General features: G+C 38.7%; 2 protein-coding genes across 3 annotated transcripts in view; one reads left to right on the top strand and one right to left on the bottom strand.

Annotated features, from left to right (window-relative positions):
• The window catches only part of LOC126369992 (mothers against decapentaplegic homolog 6), a 38,936-nt gene extending 35,367 nt beyond the window's left edge, over positions 1-3,569 (bottom strand). Inside the window, exon 1 of the mRNA XM_050014612.1 lies at positions 3,196-3,569. Coding sequence (XP_049870569.1) covers positions 3,196-3,460 — 265 coding nt within the window. The 5' untranslated portion in view covers positions 3,461-3,569. The remainder of the gene's footprint in view (positions 1-3,195) is intronic.
• Positions 2,153-12,473, top strand: LOC126370008 (uncharacterized). Of its 2 annotated transcripts, none has more exons than XM_050014628.1 (3): positions 2,153-2,349; positions 4,808-5,008; positions 12,031-12,473. In XM_050014628.1, exons 1-3 carry the CDS (start codon positions 2,206-2,208, stop codon positions 12,097-12,099), a joined length of 414 nt encoding a protein of 137 aa, XP_049870585.1. In that variant the 5' UTR covers positions 2,153-2,205; the 3' UTR covers positions 12,100-12,473. The 2 variants fall into 2 exon arrangements, with proteins under 2 accessions (XP_049870585.1, XP_049870586.1); XM_050014629.1 differs by lacking the exon at positions 12,031-12,473 and adding an exon at positions 5,156-5,286.
• The last annotated feature ends 1,089 nt before the right edge of the window (positions 12,474-13,562 follow it).

The following is a 13,562-nucleotide window of genomic DNA, read 5'->3' as shown; positions in this document are numbered from 1 at the left end:
GCAATTTCCGACTTGTCGAATCGATTAAAACAATGATGGATATTCAGTAATTGGGTAAGATAATGGTTTTGGAAGATGCTTACAATTTTACGAGAAACTATGGTCTGAAGAAACATGTTTACGCTTTGGATAAAGCTACTGTTAAAGTATAAGCTGAAATAGTGCAAATATAAGAACTTAATCATTTTAAATAAGAAATCTAAAAATGTCTAGAGATTACAGTTTCAGTAAGAGCAAAGTTTAAAGTGAAAGTAACGACAAGAATATAAGGAAGGAAACAAGAACAACAGATAAAAATCCTTCTGGTAACCATAAAATTAGAACAGCAATAAATTGCGCAAGAGTAACAACAGATTATAGTTTGACCAATAGGCTTACCATACATGGGAAGGCTGAGCGAAAGTGAATGGACATGTACGTTGAGGCATAGTTGCCGTCGTTTGTAATAATGGTACTTAGGGACTAGAGTTTCATAAGAATCGTGAGGTAAATTCTACAGCAGAACACGAAGAAAGCAATATGGAAGTTAATTTATGAAATAAAATTCTAGGATAAGTAGTTAAAAGTAAGCAAGTTACAAATATCAATGAATTAGTAACAACAAAAGCGAATTCTAATTTAAATAAAACCTTAAGTGATATAATTCGGTAATCAGTGACCAAGCTATTACTTTCAAGACTGATCAGAAACCCGTCTAAGATCATAAGAATAAGAATAAAATAAATTTAATTTATTTAATTTCATAATATCAATCCCTATGGTACAATTGCTATTAATAATAATTTGATTTGGATATGTATTCGTAATAAATTGCTAATAAATAATATTTTCTTAAATTGCTAATAAATTCCTAATAAAAACATAAAATAATTGTTATGATGGTTTTGTTCTAACACCAGTTTTTTTTTACTTTTTATTATTGCGCTTCTGGACTTTATTGTTTTTATTTTTACTATTTAGTTATTATAAGCAGTTAATTTATTTTTTTGCCTCTACGTCATTTATTATTATTTTTGTTCTCTTATTATTTTCGTATTCTTGTAATTATTTTTAATTTATCTTTTACAGTATGACCTGACCCCATCTGGTTTTCCTTACTGAGACAAAAATTAGACCAAAAAAATTACTTTCATCATTTACTTACTATTTTTTAATTTTTGTTACAATTAGTAATATTTTTACATTTATTTTTTAATAGATTTTTCCAGTGTTTTATATTTTTGTAAAGAAACATTTCTCAGTAAATAAATATTAGCCATTAGACAGTCAGAAGTCAGTTCCAGAATGTAGTTTTTTTTTAATTTATGACGTACTCGTAACCTCACATATGTATAATTTGGTCATTATGAAACCATCATCTGAGGAATCTGGCTTTTTAATATCGACATTTATCGCGGCTACCCGTATATCGGGGACAAACCCCTGACGTAGAAGACCCTGGCTGCTACCCACATTAGGAAGCATTAATATTCATATTTTTTCTTGCCTTTCCTCTTAATTAATATGCTAACAGGCATTGTCAACACACCTACATCCCGAGTTCCCAAGTACCAGCCGAGTGTGGGCGGTGACTTGTAGGCGATTTGAACTGCGCGTGAGTCGATGTCATGGCCACTCATTAGTTCAAAAACATCAAATTCACCGACCAGATAATTTTATCTACGATCCCAAAGATACGTTTCACATCCGACACAGTTCGAGAAGAATTATTACAGGAAATACTTATGGCGTGAATTAGCTTCACTGCCTGATGAAAAGATGATCTGGTCATGGTGCACATTGTAGGTAGGTATTTGTGTCAGAAGGAATGTTGAGTAGGTACCTAGTTCTTTGTCAACAGTAAATTAATAGCGACTCCTAAGAAGTTTGATTCCTTCAAGCAACTTAGTATAAAAGTCGTGATCCTAAAATGGATTGAATAGAAATATAAGTGTTGAAACATAAAGAAAGTAATGACGTCACAACATTCCTCACACGACTAGCCGCGTACCGAGGCTAAAGAAGGCAACATGAACACGTGACCGAACATTATAAAGAGGAGCCGCAAAGAGGTCATAAGCAAGGAAACAAGGAGGCGGCAGTGAGTACAAAGGCTGACGGGCGGTAGCGCCATTGCCTGACGAATTAAAAAGTTAACGGGCGCGCGCGCCGCCGTCGCGGCAAGCCGGCGCCAGCGCCGTGACCTTGTCTACTTATCGCGAACGCATGACCCTCGCGCTCAGATTAGGTGATAGGTTCTTACTTTGCTTACGCCGACAATATAATGTTGTCGACGTAAATATCTACTCCAGTACCCACGCATTTTCTGACAAGAATTTCACGGAATTTTTGACGCGCCATAAAAGTAAGGTAAATGTGACGTAACTGTCGACCGACTCGTTAGCGATGTACCCGACAGAGGCAATAAACACAGTTTCGATGATATGCATAAAGAGTGTCTAATAAACTGTGACCTTTACGTTTTCGATAAAACAAACCAAAGAAACTGTACGACGGCTGATGTCAGACTCTAAAAATAGATTAACGAACGGAAATGTTTACAATCTGCTATAGAGTTCGAAAGCTGTATTTCACTTCGTTTTTAAGACGAAAACTTATTTCAAAGACGTCGGGTGTAAAGATGAAAAAATCATGTAAGTAGTTGCTGGTAAAAGTGAGCGCACGATGCAGACGTCACGACACACGTAACCACAGATAGAGAAACAAACAGTAGCGATAACACATTGATAACGATTTGCACTGATAACTGATGCAACCAGAATGAAGTTAGTCACAGGAAAACCGCCGGGGAGAAGAAAACTGGGAAAATAGGACTGAGAAGAAAGAGATATTTTAGTAATAATTTGTGGGTATTCACGAATTAAGGTGAAATAGATCCAAGCACATTACGAGCAAGCATAGATACTTAAAGAGGTTATGTTTCTCGACGTCGTCCGTCAGCTTAATGTCACATACAAAATCGAGCACACATCCATAACTCCAACACTTAAAGCCACTGATGCATTCGACTATCAAATATGCCCAGATCAAACTTCCAATCAGAAAGAACTTTAGCAACAAACACTGTATCAAGAACCATACATTCCGTAACATCCATTCACTAAACCAGCTCCATTTTGTGTTGTACGCGTCGGAAAACACGGGTCGAGATGTTTACTGTATGCACTTGTTGCGCGGGTCAACGGCCGCACGTACCGGGCTTGCAGAGGCGGCTCCAGTGGTGAGGGTTGCAGCAGTGGGGCTCGGAGCAGAGCGGCAGACGGCGCACCTCAGCCAGCTCGCGGACGTCGGGGAACCTGAAGGCACGGGTGACGGCGAGGCGGAGCTGGACGTCTCCGGGCACGCACTCGCCGGCGGCGCCCGCGTCGATGGCGCGCGCCAGCCGCCGCAGCTGGTCGTCGGGCACCGAGGGCGCGCCGGCAGAAGCCAGCCGCCGGCGCAGGCCGCGTCTCCGGAACATCACATGCCGCGGCCGCCGTCACGAGCCGCGCGGCCGCGCGCGCCATGCGACACACTCGCGCTCTTCGGACGTCATCTTTCGCCGCGTGCCGGCATTCGACTGACCGCCGAGCGCGCCCACTGCACTCACACCCGCCACGTGATACCTCACACAGCGGCGATTACCCCGCCAGTTTACCCCGCTTCTGTCGGGTAAACGTTTTTAAACGAAACTGGAAGACAACATTTTGAAATTCGACATGTAACGTGTACTTAATATCCGGCTCGAAGGAGCACGTACATTTCTTTTACTAATATTTTACTAGTTGTACTTGAGTATAAATCGTGTTTGCTATTCTTCGTTAAATTTTACAATGATAATTAAATGGTAATGGGTACATGGATAACACTATATAAAACTCTTGTAACTAGGTACTGTAGTCATTTTAGCACTACACTACTACAACCACTACTAATAGTAGTGTGGTTGTACTATACAACTTTTTGTTAATTCTGGAATGACCTAAAACTTTTAATTTTGAATATTCTAGCGGGTTAGATTTTAACCTGCTTGTTTAATAACATTTAGTAAGTAATTAGTGTTTTTTTTTTTCATCATCATCAATTTAAGAGCCACGCTCTTTTTGGTGAAACATTCTTGTATAAGACACGATGACGTGACGGAATTTTTTTTTTTTATTTTTATCTAAATATTCCACCCAAAACTTTTGTGTCCGTCTTTTTCCTTTTGTCATTTTACTTTCTTTTTTAATATTTTGCGCTAAGTATTCGCCCTTTGAATTCCTTCTTAACCATGACCATCAACGTTATCATTCATATTTTATGTTAGTTTAAATAAACATTAAATAATTATGCGGCTCTGCATAGGGAAAATTTTCTTAAGTGACGTAAGTGTGCACTGAGAATTTTTGAAAATGTATTCCCTAAAATACAAGGGGATAAAAGTCAAGGGCAAAATTCGTATAAGTACATATGCAGCGGCAGTGCGTTGATCACTTTTCTCCAATCCATCTTATCAAAATATCATCGTATCACTGCACTCGTAGCACTCTCACACCTTATTTGGAACTACGACGGTGATTATATGTAGATACGAAGAAAAAAAAATATTATTATTAATAAAACCGGACCTGTCAAATCTTCAGCTTAGATAAGTGGTGAAAAACGGGACAATGCTCAGGAAATAATTAATAAAAATGTAATTGTATTTGTGATTTTGGATGTTTTTTATTGTAATTATTAATCTTATTTCTATTTTCGTTTGGATTATGTTCTGTATAAATGTAATGTACCTGTTTGCCTGTGTGTGTGGCGTCATAAGTAAAATATGTATCTTTCTTTTTTTCAGAAAGTCCCCAAACCCGAGCACAATTTATCAGCTGGCCACACCGCGGAGCGCGGCGCGGGCGCGCGGGGCGCGGGTTGGCGCCGCTCGCGACGTCAGGTGCGCGCGTCTGTGTGCGTGCGGCGCCACCCGACCCGCCGCAGAGCGGCTGCTTGCCACTTTGTGGGTACTTGTGATAGTCTCTCAGAGGCTGGGAGTTTGGAGGTAGGTAAACATTACCAGTCTTTTCTCGTGCGGATTTTGATTTAAATGTCTGACCTCATCAACCAGGGTTACTATTTAGCCGCCAAAGGCCCTGACACGGTTATAATTCACGACTATCTACTTAAGTAGGTATTTCATCATCACCAGCCCATTAACGTCCCCACTGCTGGGGCACGGCTCTTCCCTATGGATGGATAAGGAGATCGGGCCTTAAACCATCACGCGGGCCCAGTGCGGATTGGTGGTTATTAACAACTGCTAATGCAGCCGGGACCAACGGCTTACGTGCCTTCCGAAGCACGGAGGAGCTCGAGATGAAAACTTTTTTTAGTAGGTATTTACTTATGTAAATAGATACATAGTAGCCGGGACCGACTACAACCAGTGTTATTACAAAACGAAGACAGAAAGATAAACGAGGTTTAGGATTAACACGCCAGGAAAGAAGTCAACAAAGAAAGAAACAAACTGACAAGTCATAATAATTCTATGGACATATGAGACAGTAGCACCGCGGCCGCGGGACTTCTTTCATGAGGCGGAGTATATTTTTTACCTAGTTATTTTTTAGTCTTCGTTTTGTAATTACCGGGTGAGAGCCTTCAGCGCTCCCCATTTATCCGGCCAAGTAGTTAATGCCATCTGCGGCAAATCTACGATAAGTCACGTCAAATAAAAAAAAACGTTTTGTAATAACACTGTACAAGTTTATAACACCTTCATTGTCATATGTCTTTACTGAAGATTAGCAGTGTCTGTGAGGCTCTTTCACTCTGTCTATCATCTATGTCTCATCCAGGATGCTTTTCAGGGAAGCTGACTTTTTCAAACGCTTTTTAATCAGAATTTCGAAACTACTAAGCAGAGACTATATAATTCCATTTGCTTCGATCCTGACATACTTCAAACACAACAACACGACGACGACGTCCGACGTTGGGAGTAACAATACAATGTTTAATCCTGACAAACTTCCAAAATATGTTCAGATATTTACTCCATTTTCGAATTCACACTACAAAAACTAGTGCTATGTGTACTGCTACTATTTAAGCACTATTTTTTAATGTACCTCACTTACCACTACTTATTTAAAACCTTTATCTTCGCGGTAATCTTCAAATTACTTTGTTTATATTGAGTATTTTTATTCAACCCTCCTTCTGTAGTTATTTGTTCTATGCCCGTCCATCGGTCGGAATGCACAGGCTAAAAGACACATCAAGTTAATAAATTATGCCGCTCCTGCACGATAAAGGCCGAATCTTCAAATCTCCACTTGTAGTCAACCCACTACTATTTAACTTTACAACACTATCCTACATAAATAGTGCAGTAGCACTATTTGTATTTCAATAGTGCAATGACACTATTGTGCTGTTTGAACTTCACTACTACAAAAAAAAGTTGCACTTTGCTGATCAGTTGAGCTGTGAAACAATTTAATAGGTCAACTTTATACGACTTCATAAGTAACATTATTATAAATAGCTGTCAACTAACTTGGACTTTAGTTATCAAGTTTCAAGCTCAATAAAGCTAAGTTAGCAAAAAAGGTATATCCTATCTACTCACATAACTCACTGGCCTATGTTTCCTTGATTAACCAAATGAAAAATGTATGGAGCTTACTTCAATTACTTTTTATCCGGCCAAGTAGTATAAAATTTTATCTATAAATTATAAAACAACTAACATCTACTCTATTACACTACTATTTATTTACTATGTATTTTGACAGTCCAATTTTTAAAATGCAAAATATTAATGTGTAAAATAAATCTCATTTTACACTAATACTAAAAAATAAATAGAGAGAGAGAGAAATAGATAGAGGTAAAGTTAATAAATAAAGTTGATTTACTTAACTATTATTAAACAATTAAGTATACAGTTATATATTGTGCTGCAGTAAAACAATTAAACATTGCCCAAAAAAATACACTCTGCCACAACAACAACATAAAAAAACAAACACAAAACATACCTCATTTAAAATTCCAAATTGGCACAAACTCAACAAACAGCGCACAAAACCTTACAAGTCATTCATTATTTAAATTTTCCAAAAGTCAACATCGTATACACAAAAACATTTTATTAAAATCTTTATTCAGTGTTCAAAGTATTGTCGTTATAAAATTCGTTAATTATTATCAATTTCATAAAACTTTTTTTTAGTAACTAGTGTTGTGCAAAATTCCGGGGTTATTTTTCTACATTTTGGGACGCGACGAAAGTTTTGTGTCACGCGTGTTCGTCCCGTGTTTTCCCGCGTGCGTTTGTGGTGGAGGTTTGCGGGAAAATAGCCGGGAAAGGGGAAAATGTCCGTATTTATGCGCAGTCTCCGGAGGCTGTGAATGGATGAATGGCACCGTGATTGTGACCTTCCGAAGTTTGCGAGTTTGAGCACTGAGTTGAGAAGTTTTTCGAAGTACCTTGTAATAGGTTACTTATAATAGGTTTTTAAGTGTTAGTGTTATGTTTGAACGTTAATTTACTTTTTATTTTACTATTCATAAAGCATTTTTTTTCTCTGTAAAAGACTTTTTAGGTTCTACTACTTCAAATTGGATTGGATTGATTGTGTTAGGTATGTTGTGTGCCGTTTTTTATCTTCCATCAACGACGACAGATTACATTGCATCTTATTTCCCCAATAACGTTAATGAACAGAAGCAGGAGACATTTTTTTAAATAAAATTCAATCATTAAAATGAGATATGTGCGTGTTAAAAGTACATAGCCTGTCTGTTAAAAACATTCTAATCTTCTCTGTAGCTATTCTCTCCTCAGCCATAAGATATAATACCTTGCGAAATTATGTCTTGGTTTAAAAAAAATACCATCATCCTCTTGCCCTTATCCCACTCTAAGTGGGGCACAACATGGTATTCCTCTTCTATTCATCTCTGTCAGTCGTACCCTCAAGAAGTCAATCTATGATAATTTACGTTGAATAAATGTTTCAGAGGGGTTAAAATGGCCACATCGAAGCAATTCATCTAAAAAAGCAATATTGCTATTTGACGTTTAATTGCATTGCGCACTTTTATTAAACGCAAATGTCAAATTGCAATATTGTTTTTTAGATGAATTGCTTCGATGTGCCCATTTTAACCCCCCTGATTTTCTTTAAAAGTGACTTGCTTGGAAAGTCAATGAGACTTACTTCAAATGACATAAGGCATTATGTTACGAGTATTTTATGTGTGTGTGTGTGTGTGTGTGTGTGTGTGTGTGTGTTGTTTTTTGTCTTCCATCATCAGCGACAGATTGCATCTTATTCCCCCAATAAAGTATCTCCGGTGTAAGTATCGGAACAGGGGCCGGCTGCCGCGTCGCTCGGGCGCCCGCCGCGGCGGCAGCCGGCGGGCCGGCGGCGGGGCGGCTGCGGCGACTGGCGGCGCCCCGGGGTTACCAGCTCTACACTAATGCAGCTTTATTCGGAAATTATAAATATTCACTAACACTTTCAAGTCCGTAATAGCCCTGTTCGGAGAAAGCGTGACTTAAATCGTAGTGTCCCTGGTTCGAATCCCGGGACGGGATCTAAACCACTATATTTGACTATGAGTTTGAATTCATGTTTGGATCATAAATAACTAACACGTTCACTGTGTAACTGAATATTAGATAATAACCCCTCACGTGTTATGTAATTTTTCGATAAACAAATTGTAATTTATGTACATAGATACACTATGACAAGAAAAAACATATGGGACATGCATGTATGAGCTTCAAAATTATCTCAGATGTGGTTCATTCACAGTGAACGTGTTAATATCACGCGGTTTCCAGGATTTGTACCCGGTTAATAATGGTCATAGTACGTAAACATAGCTGGCGAGGAGTAGAAGTGTATACTATACACCTCTGCCTACCCATTCAGGGATATAGGCGTGATTCTATTTTATGTTATGTGACTCTTCCCTGCTAGACAAGACGTAAAATAGGTGCAGCAGTTCACCATCCCGGGAATGTCGTAAAAGTTGATGGGTTTTCGTTACTGTTCGTATTTAGAACTTCGTTATCAAGTGTGGTTTGAAGTTTTCTATTAAGCAAAACTGGGATGATGGACATTGTTTTAAGTTTACGCGGTTATTATCATAATTAAAACACATAATAACGGGTTCTTACCGCGTTTAAATGGGGATCATGGCACTTGCAACAGTGTCGAAATATCGGGAGTCTCATATCCCCATTTAAACGCGGTAAGAACCCGTTATTATGTGTTTTAATTATTGGGATGATGGACGTTAGGTATGTCGTTATGTTATGCCTAATACGAATACTTAGATACACAATATTCATAATGTGTATGATTGGAAGATGTTACTTGTTACAAAACACGCAGCAAGCTTGAAACGCCGAGAGATGTACCGATAGGTAGTAATAAAGTAAATTTATTTTATAATAACTTTGCAGTATTTATTGATTGTGTGCTGGCAACCCCAGGCGGCGGGCAGCGGCGTCGCCGGTCACCTACGGGCGCTGCCAATCTGTTTGTTACTCTCTTTATTATGTCCCAAACTCGTTGTCATGTTTTGGAATTTATTAGGAAATTAGTTTTTGCCCGTGACTCCGTCTACGTGGATTATACAGCCATGATTTACGTCTCATAACATTCATTGTCTCATTGTTTTTACAACAAACATGGGTGCAATGACAAAGAAAACAATCACTCCATAAACAACCATTATTGTTGAGTAGTAATCTGTCTGGTTCATTTACTGATGTTATTTGGCTGCCCTTGTTTTGGCATTTACGAGTACTAACTCTGTATTCGAAATGTAGGTATGTTAAGTGAAACAAATTATTTTATAGCCATGGGGTGGGGTGACATAATTAGGTAGGTAGGTACCTATGTACAATCAAAGGGCAAAAGTAGTCACTGAGTCTAGCAAATTATTGGTAAACAGTGGTGAAAATATTAAGAACCATTAGTTGTCATAATTATACACTTTTTGTTTTTGTAGGTGGTTTTTGGTCTATTACAGAAATGACATGTAACCAGGAGATCTTGCAACCAGTTCTTCTTCTTATCGTGTGCGTTGTGAGGGGGAATACCAGCCTCATCAACCCTGGTGTCAGGGCTATGATTGAGCCGCCAAAGGCCCCTGACATGGCTCATGTAACGATTACTCACTTACTTACGTAAATAGTAACCGGGACCAACTGCTTAACGTGCCTTCCGAAGCACGGATCATCTTACTTTCGGACAATCAGGTGATCAGTCTGTGATGTCCTAACCAAACTAGGGATCACAAAGTGTTTTTTGTGATATCTCCCCACCGGGATTCGAACCCGGGACCTCCGGATCGTGAGTCCAACGCTCAACCACTGGACCACAGAGGCCGTTAATTTATTACTTTGCCAGAAACTGCAGGTTAGCGTACATCTCAGGACTTCGCATCAGATTTTTTTTTTTTTGACGTGACATATTGTAGATTTGCCGCAGATGGCATTAACTACTTGGCCGGACAAATGGGGAGCGCTGAAGGCTCTCACCCGGTAGGTACAACGTTTAAGACAACAGGCCTGAGGGTGCCCAGTTGGGCGCGAACCTCGGCTCAGGGCGTCGTCTGAGAGGAAAAATATTTGAAAGAATTAATCGACCCTAGTGGGTCGATAGCGATAAGCGCTGAATGAGGGAAATCGTCGACCACGCCGGCGGGGTCGGTATCGGGGACCTGAAGTGTTTTGTGTCGCGAGCTGATTGGCTGCCTCTATGGCTAGAACTTCGCATCAGAAGTGGCTGCAAGTTGTTTCGATTACTTGTGGCTACGTTTACTACCAGCAGTTTGTTTGTAAAAATAATCCAAATTAGTTCAAGAACAATAATCAACTTAATAATGTAAACAGCCTCCGTGGTCTAGTGGTTAGAGCATTAGACTCACGATCTGGAGGTCCGGGTCCGTTTCCCGATGCGGACATTGTCGAAATCACTTTGTGAGAATGTCCTTTGTTTGTTAAGGACTTTTCAAGCTTAAATCACCTGATTGTCCGAAAAAGTAAGATGATTCTGTTCTTCGGAGGGCACGTTAAGCCGTTGGTCCCGGCTATTAGCCGTAAAAACACCTCCACCAACCCACATTGGAGTAGCGTGGTGGAGTATGCTCCATACCCCTTCCGGTTGATTGAGGGGAAGCCTGTGCCCAGCAGTGGGACGTATATAGGCTGTTTATATATAGTATGTTTATGTAAATATACTTAGGTACCTATCTAATTATTTATCCTTTACAATGTCTATAGCAACAATGTTCACAATGTTTTTAGTAAGTTATTGTAACTACCTTAAGTCCTAAGCATGACCTAATACTTACATTATTTAACTAAGTACCAACTAAAGAGTAAATTAACGGTCAAACACAACACTTATTCGGAAAATCTTCCCAATTTGTTATTAAAAGTAGCAAACATTTGAAGCATAAATTCGCAAGTATTATCCTGAGTATACCGATCAACAAAATCGGTACGGGGTATTTGAACGAGGTGGCGGCAGTGCATCCGACGCGCCGGTGCCTCACGCATGAAAAATTATCATCCCATCACTACGGCGCACGGCGGCCGGCGTAAACAACGTCTCGCTCTCGAGATATTCCGGGACGGTAACCCGGTATTAGTTGACCTAATTAACTAATATGTTTAGGTAATACATCGTCTACAACACTAGTTATAATTTAGAATGCTTATAATGATATTAAACTATAGCAGATACCTACTTAGGTACAACATCTTATTTATTATATTAATTTATACTTTTTTTAGATTTCATATTTGTTTTTTATCATTATATACTTTATTGGACTTAACAACTAGTTACATCATAAACATGAAATTGACGTTTACAAGGGTGGACTTATCTCTAAGAGAGATCTCTTCCAGCCAACCCAGAGGTAGTTTATCCCATTTACCTGATGCTATTTTTGTGTAAATTTTCGTTCCCGAATGTTATTAATTCCTTTTAGTTTCCCAATCAATTAAAATTTGACATTGGCACATACCTTTTTTTTCAGATGGCATTAACTACTTGGCCGGACAAATGGCACAAACCAACACTAGTGCCATTACAAAAAAAAAGTTAGTAGAAAGAAAATGATATCAATAAAGACATTATTTATCGGAATATACATGAAGATATAAAATTTAAAACCTAAAGACGTTACCTGAAGAGTGAAGACTGAAGACATTTTCTGGGTGCTTCTCCAAAAAAGATTAAGATGACCAAAGACTAGGCTGGCCAAGTTCCCTTTGTCTGGCCGAATGGGCAAATAAAAAAAGGAAGTAAAAAGATTAATTTTCAAAATATTATTTTAAAAAATTCTCAAAAAAAATTATCACTTATTAATTTTAATTGAAACGTTGCGCTACTTAATAAGTAAGCTTAATTATGTGTCCAGTAACATAGGCCATTTATTATGTATGTATGCCATGTAATTATAATAACTTAGTAATTATCTTTGTGTCCGAGACTTTCTTTTCATATTTTTTGAACATAATTAAATGACTTTAATTATTTCACGACTTCAATCTTCTCGAAAACAATCGTCGAACTTTTCTAATATCAATCGCTTCATCAAACTTTTACGACTGCTCGTACATAGATGCATAGGTATGTACCTACTTCTCGTAAACAGAACAGCCCTTTTTCCTGTGGGTCAACATGATGGGTCCACGGATATTTTTTTTTTACTTGTTTTCCTACCATTCTAAACATTAATCGCCAGTGGGTCACATCACCATCTCCCTAGCATTATCCCGTTTCTCACAGAGTCCGCTTACCTAACCTGAAAATTTAACAGGTCCGGTTTTACAGAAGCGACTGCCTGCCTGACCTTCCAACCCGCCAAGGGAAAACCAGCCCAATACAGGTTACTTCACATACCTCCGAAAAATGCATATCTCGGGAATGTGCGTTTCCTCAAGATTTTCCTTCACAGCTGAGCACGTGATAAATCACCTATGATCCAAATATGAATTCGAAAACAAATTCGACAATCATTGGTTTAGGCCTGTGCTGGATTCGAACGTGCGACCTCAAAGCGGGAGGCAAACTTTCTACCAACTGGGCTACTACAGCTTCAATACTATCATAAATATAAATATATACTTATTTTATTTATTTATTTATTTTCATGGGATAGTAAACAATTGCCCGATGACCTCTGGGCCAAAAAAACTACAGAGTGGGTTCCTGCAAATGCTGTCAGACGTCGGGGAAGGCCACGGAAAAGATGGCGCGACGAGTTAGACCGCTTCTCGAAACGGCGGCAAGAGCAAGCTGGGGACAGGGAGGAGTGGAAGAAGGGAAGAGAGGCCTTTGCCCTGCAGTGGGACATTGAGGGCTATTAATAATAATAATAAACGATTATACATATAATAGAAATCTTTGGTGGAATAAAAACAAAAGCGTGTTGCTCTGAAATAGAGAAATTTTAATTAGGATGACATTTACACTTGAGCTTATTTAAATAATACATAAAAACACAATATTTACCTGAAATAGAGAAAACAACATTTAAAAGATCTTATTCCGCCTTTCTATACG

The sequence above is a fragment of the Pectinophora gossypiella genome, chromosome 10 (genome assembly GCF_024362695.1).
Source record: "Pectinophora gossypiella chromosome 10, ilPecGoss1.1, whole genome shotgun sequence".
Classification (NCBI taxonomy): domain Eukaryota; kingdom Metazoa; phylum Arthropoda; class Insecta; order Lepidoptera; family Gelechiidae; genus Pectinophora; species Pectinophora gossypiella.
This window is presented reverse-complemented; position numbering and strand designations above follow the sequence as displayed.

Bases quoted from the DNA above. Each gene is read 5' to 3' on its own strand.
- LOC126370008 (XM_050014628.1), top strand. From the start codon at position 2,206: ATGACCCTCGCGCTCAGATTAGGTGATAGGTTCTTACTTTGCTTACGC. The intron at 2,350-4,807 runs GTAAATGTGACG...TCTTTTTTTCAG, and splicing joins TGACGCGCCATAAAAGTAAG to AAAGTCCCCAAACCCGAGCA. The intron at 5,009-12,030 runs GTAGGTAAACAT...CTTTTTTTTCAG, and splicing joins CAGAGGCTGGGAGTTTGGAG to ATGGCATTAACTACTTGGCC.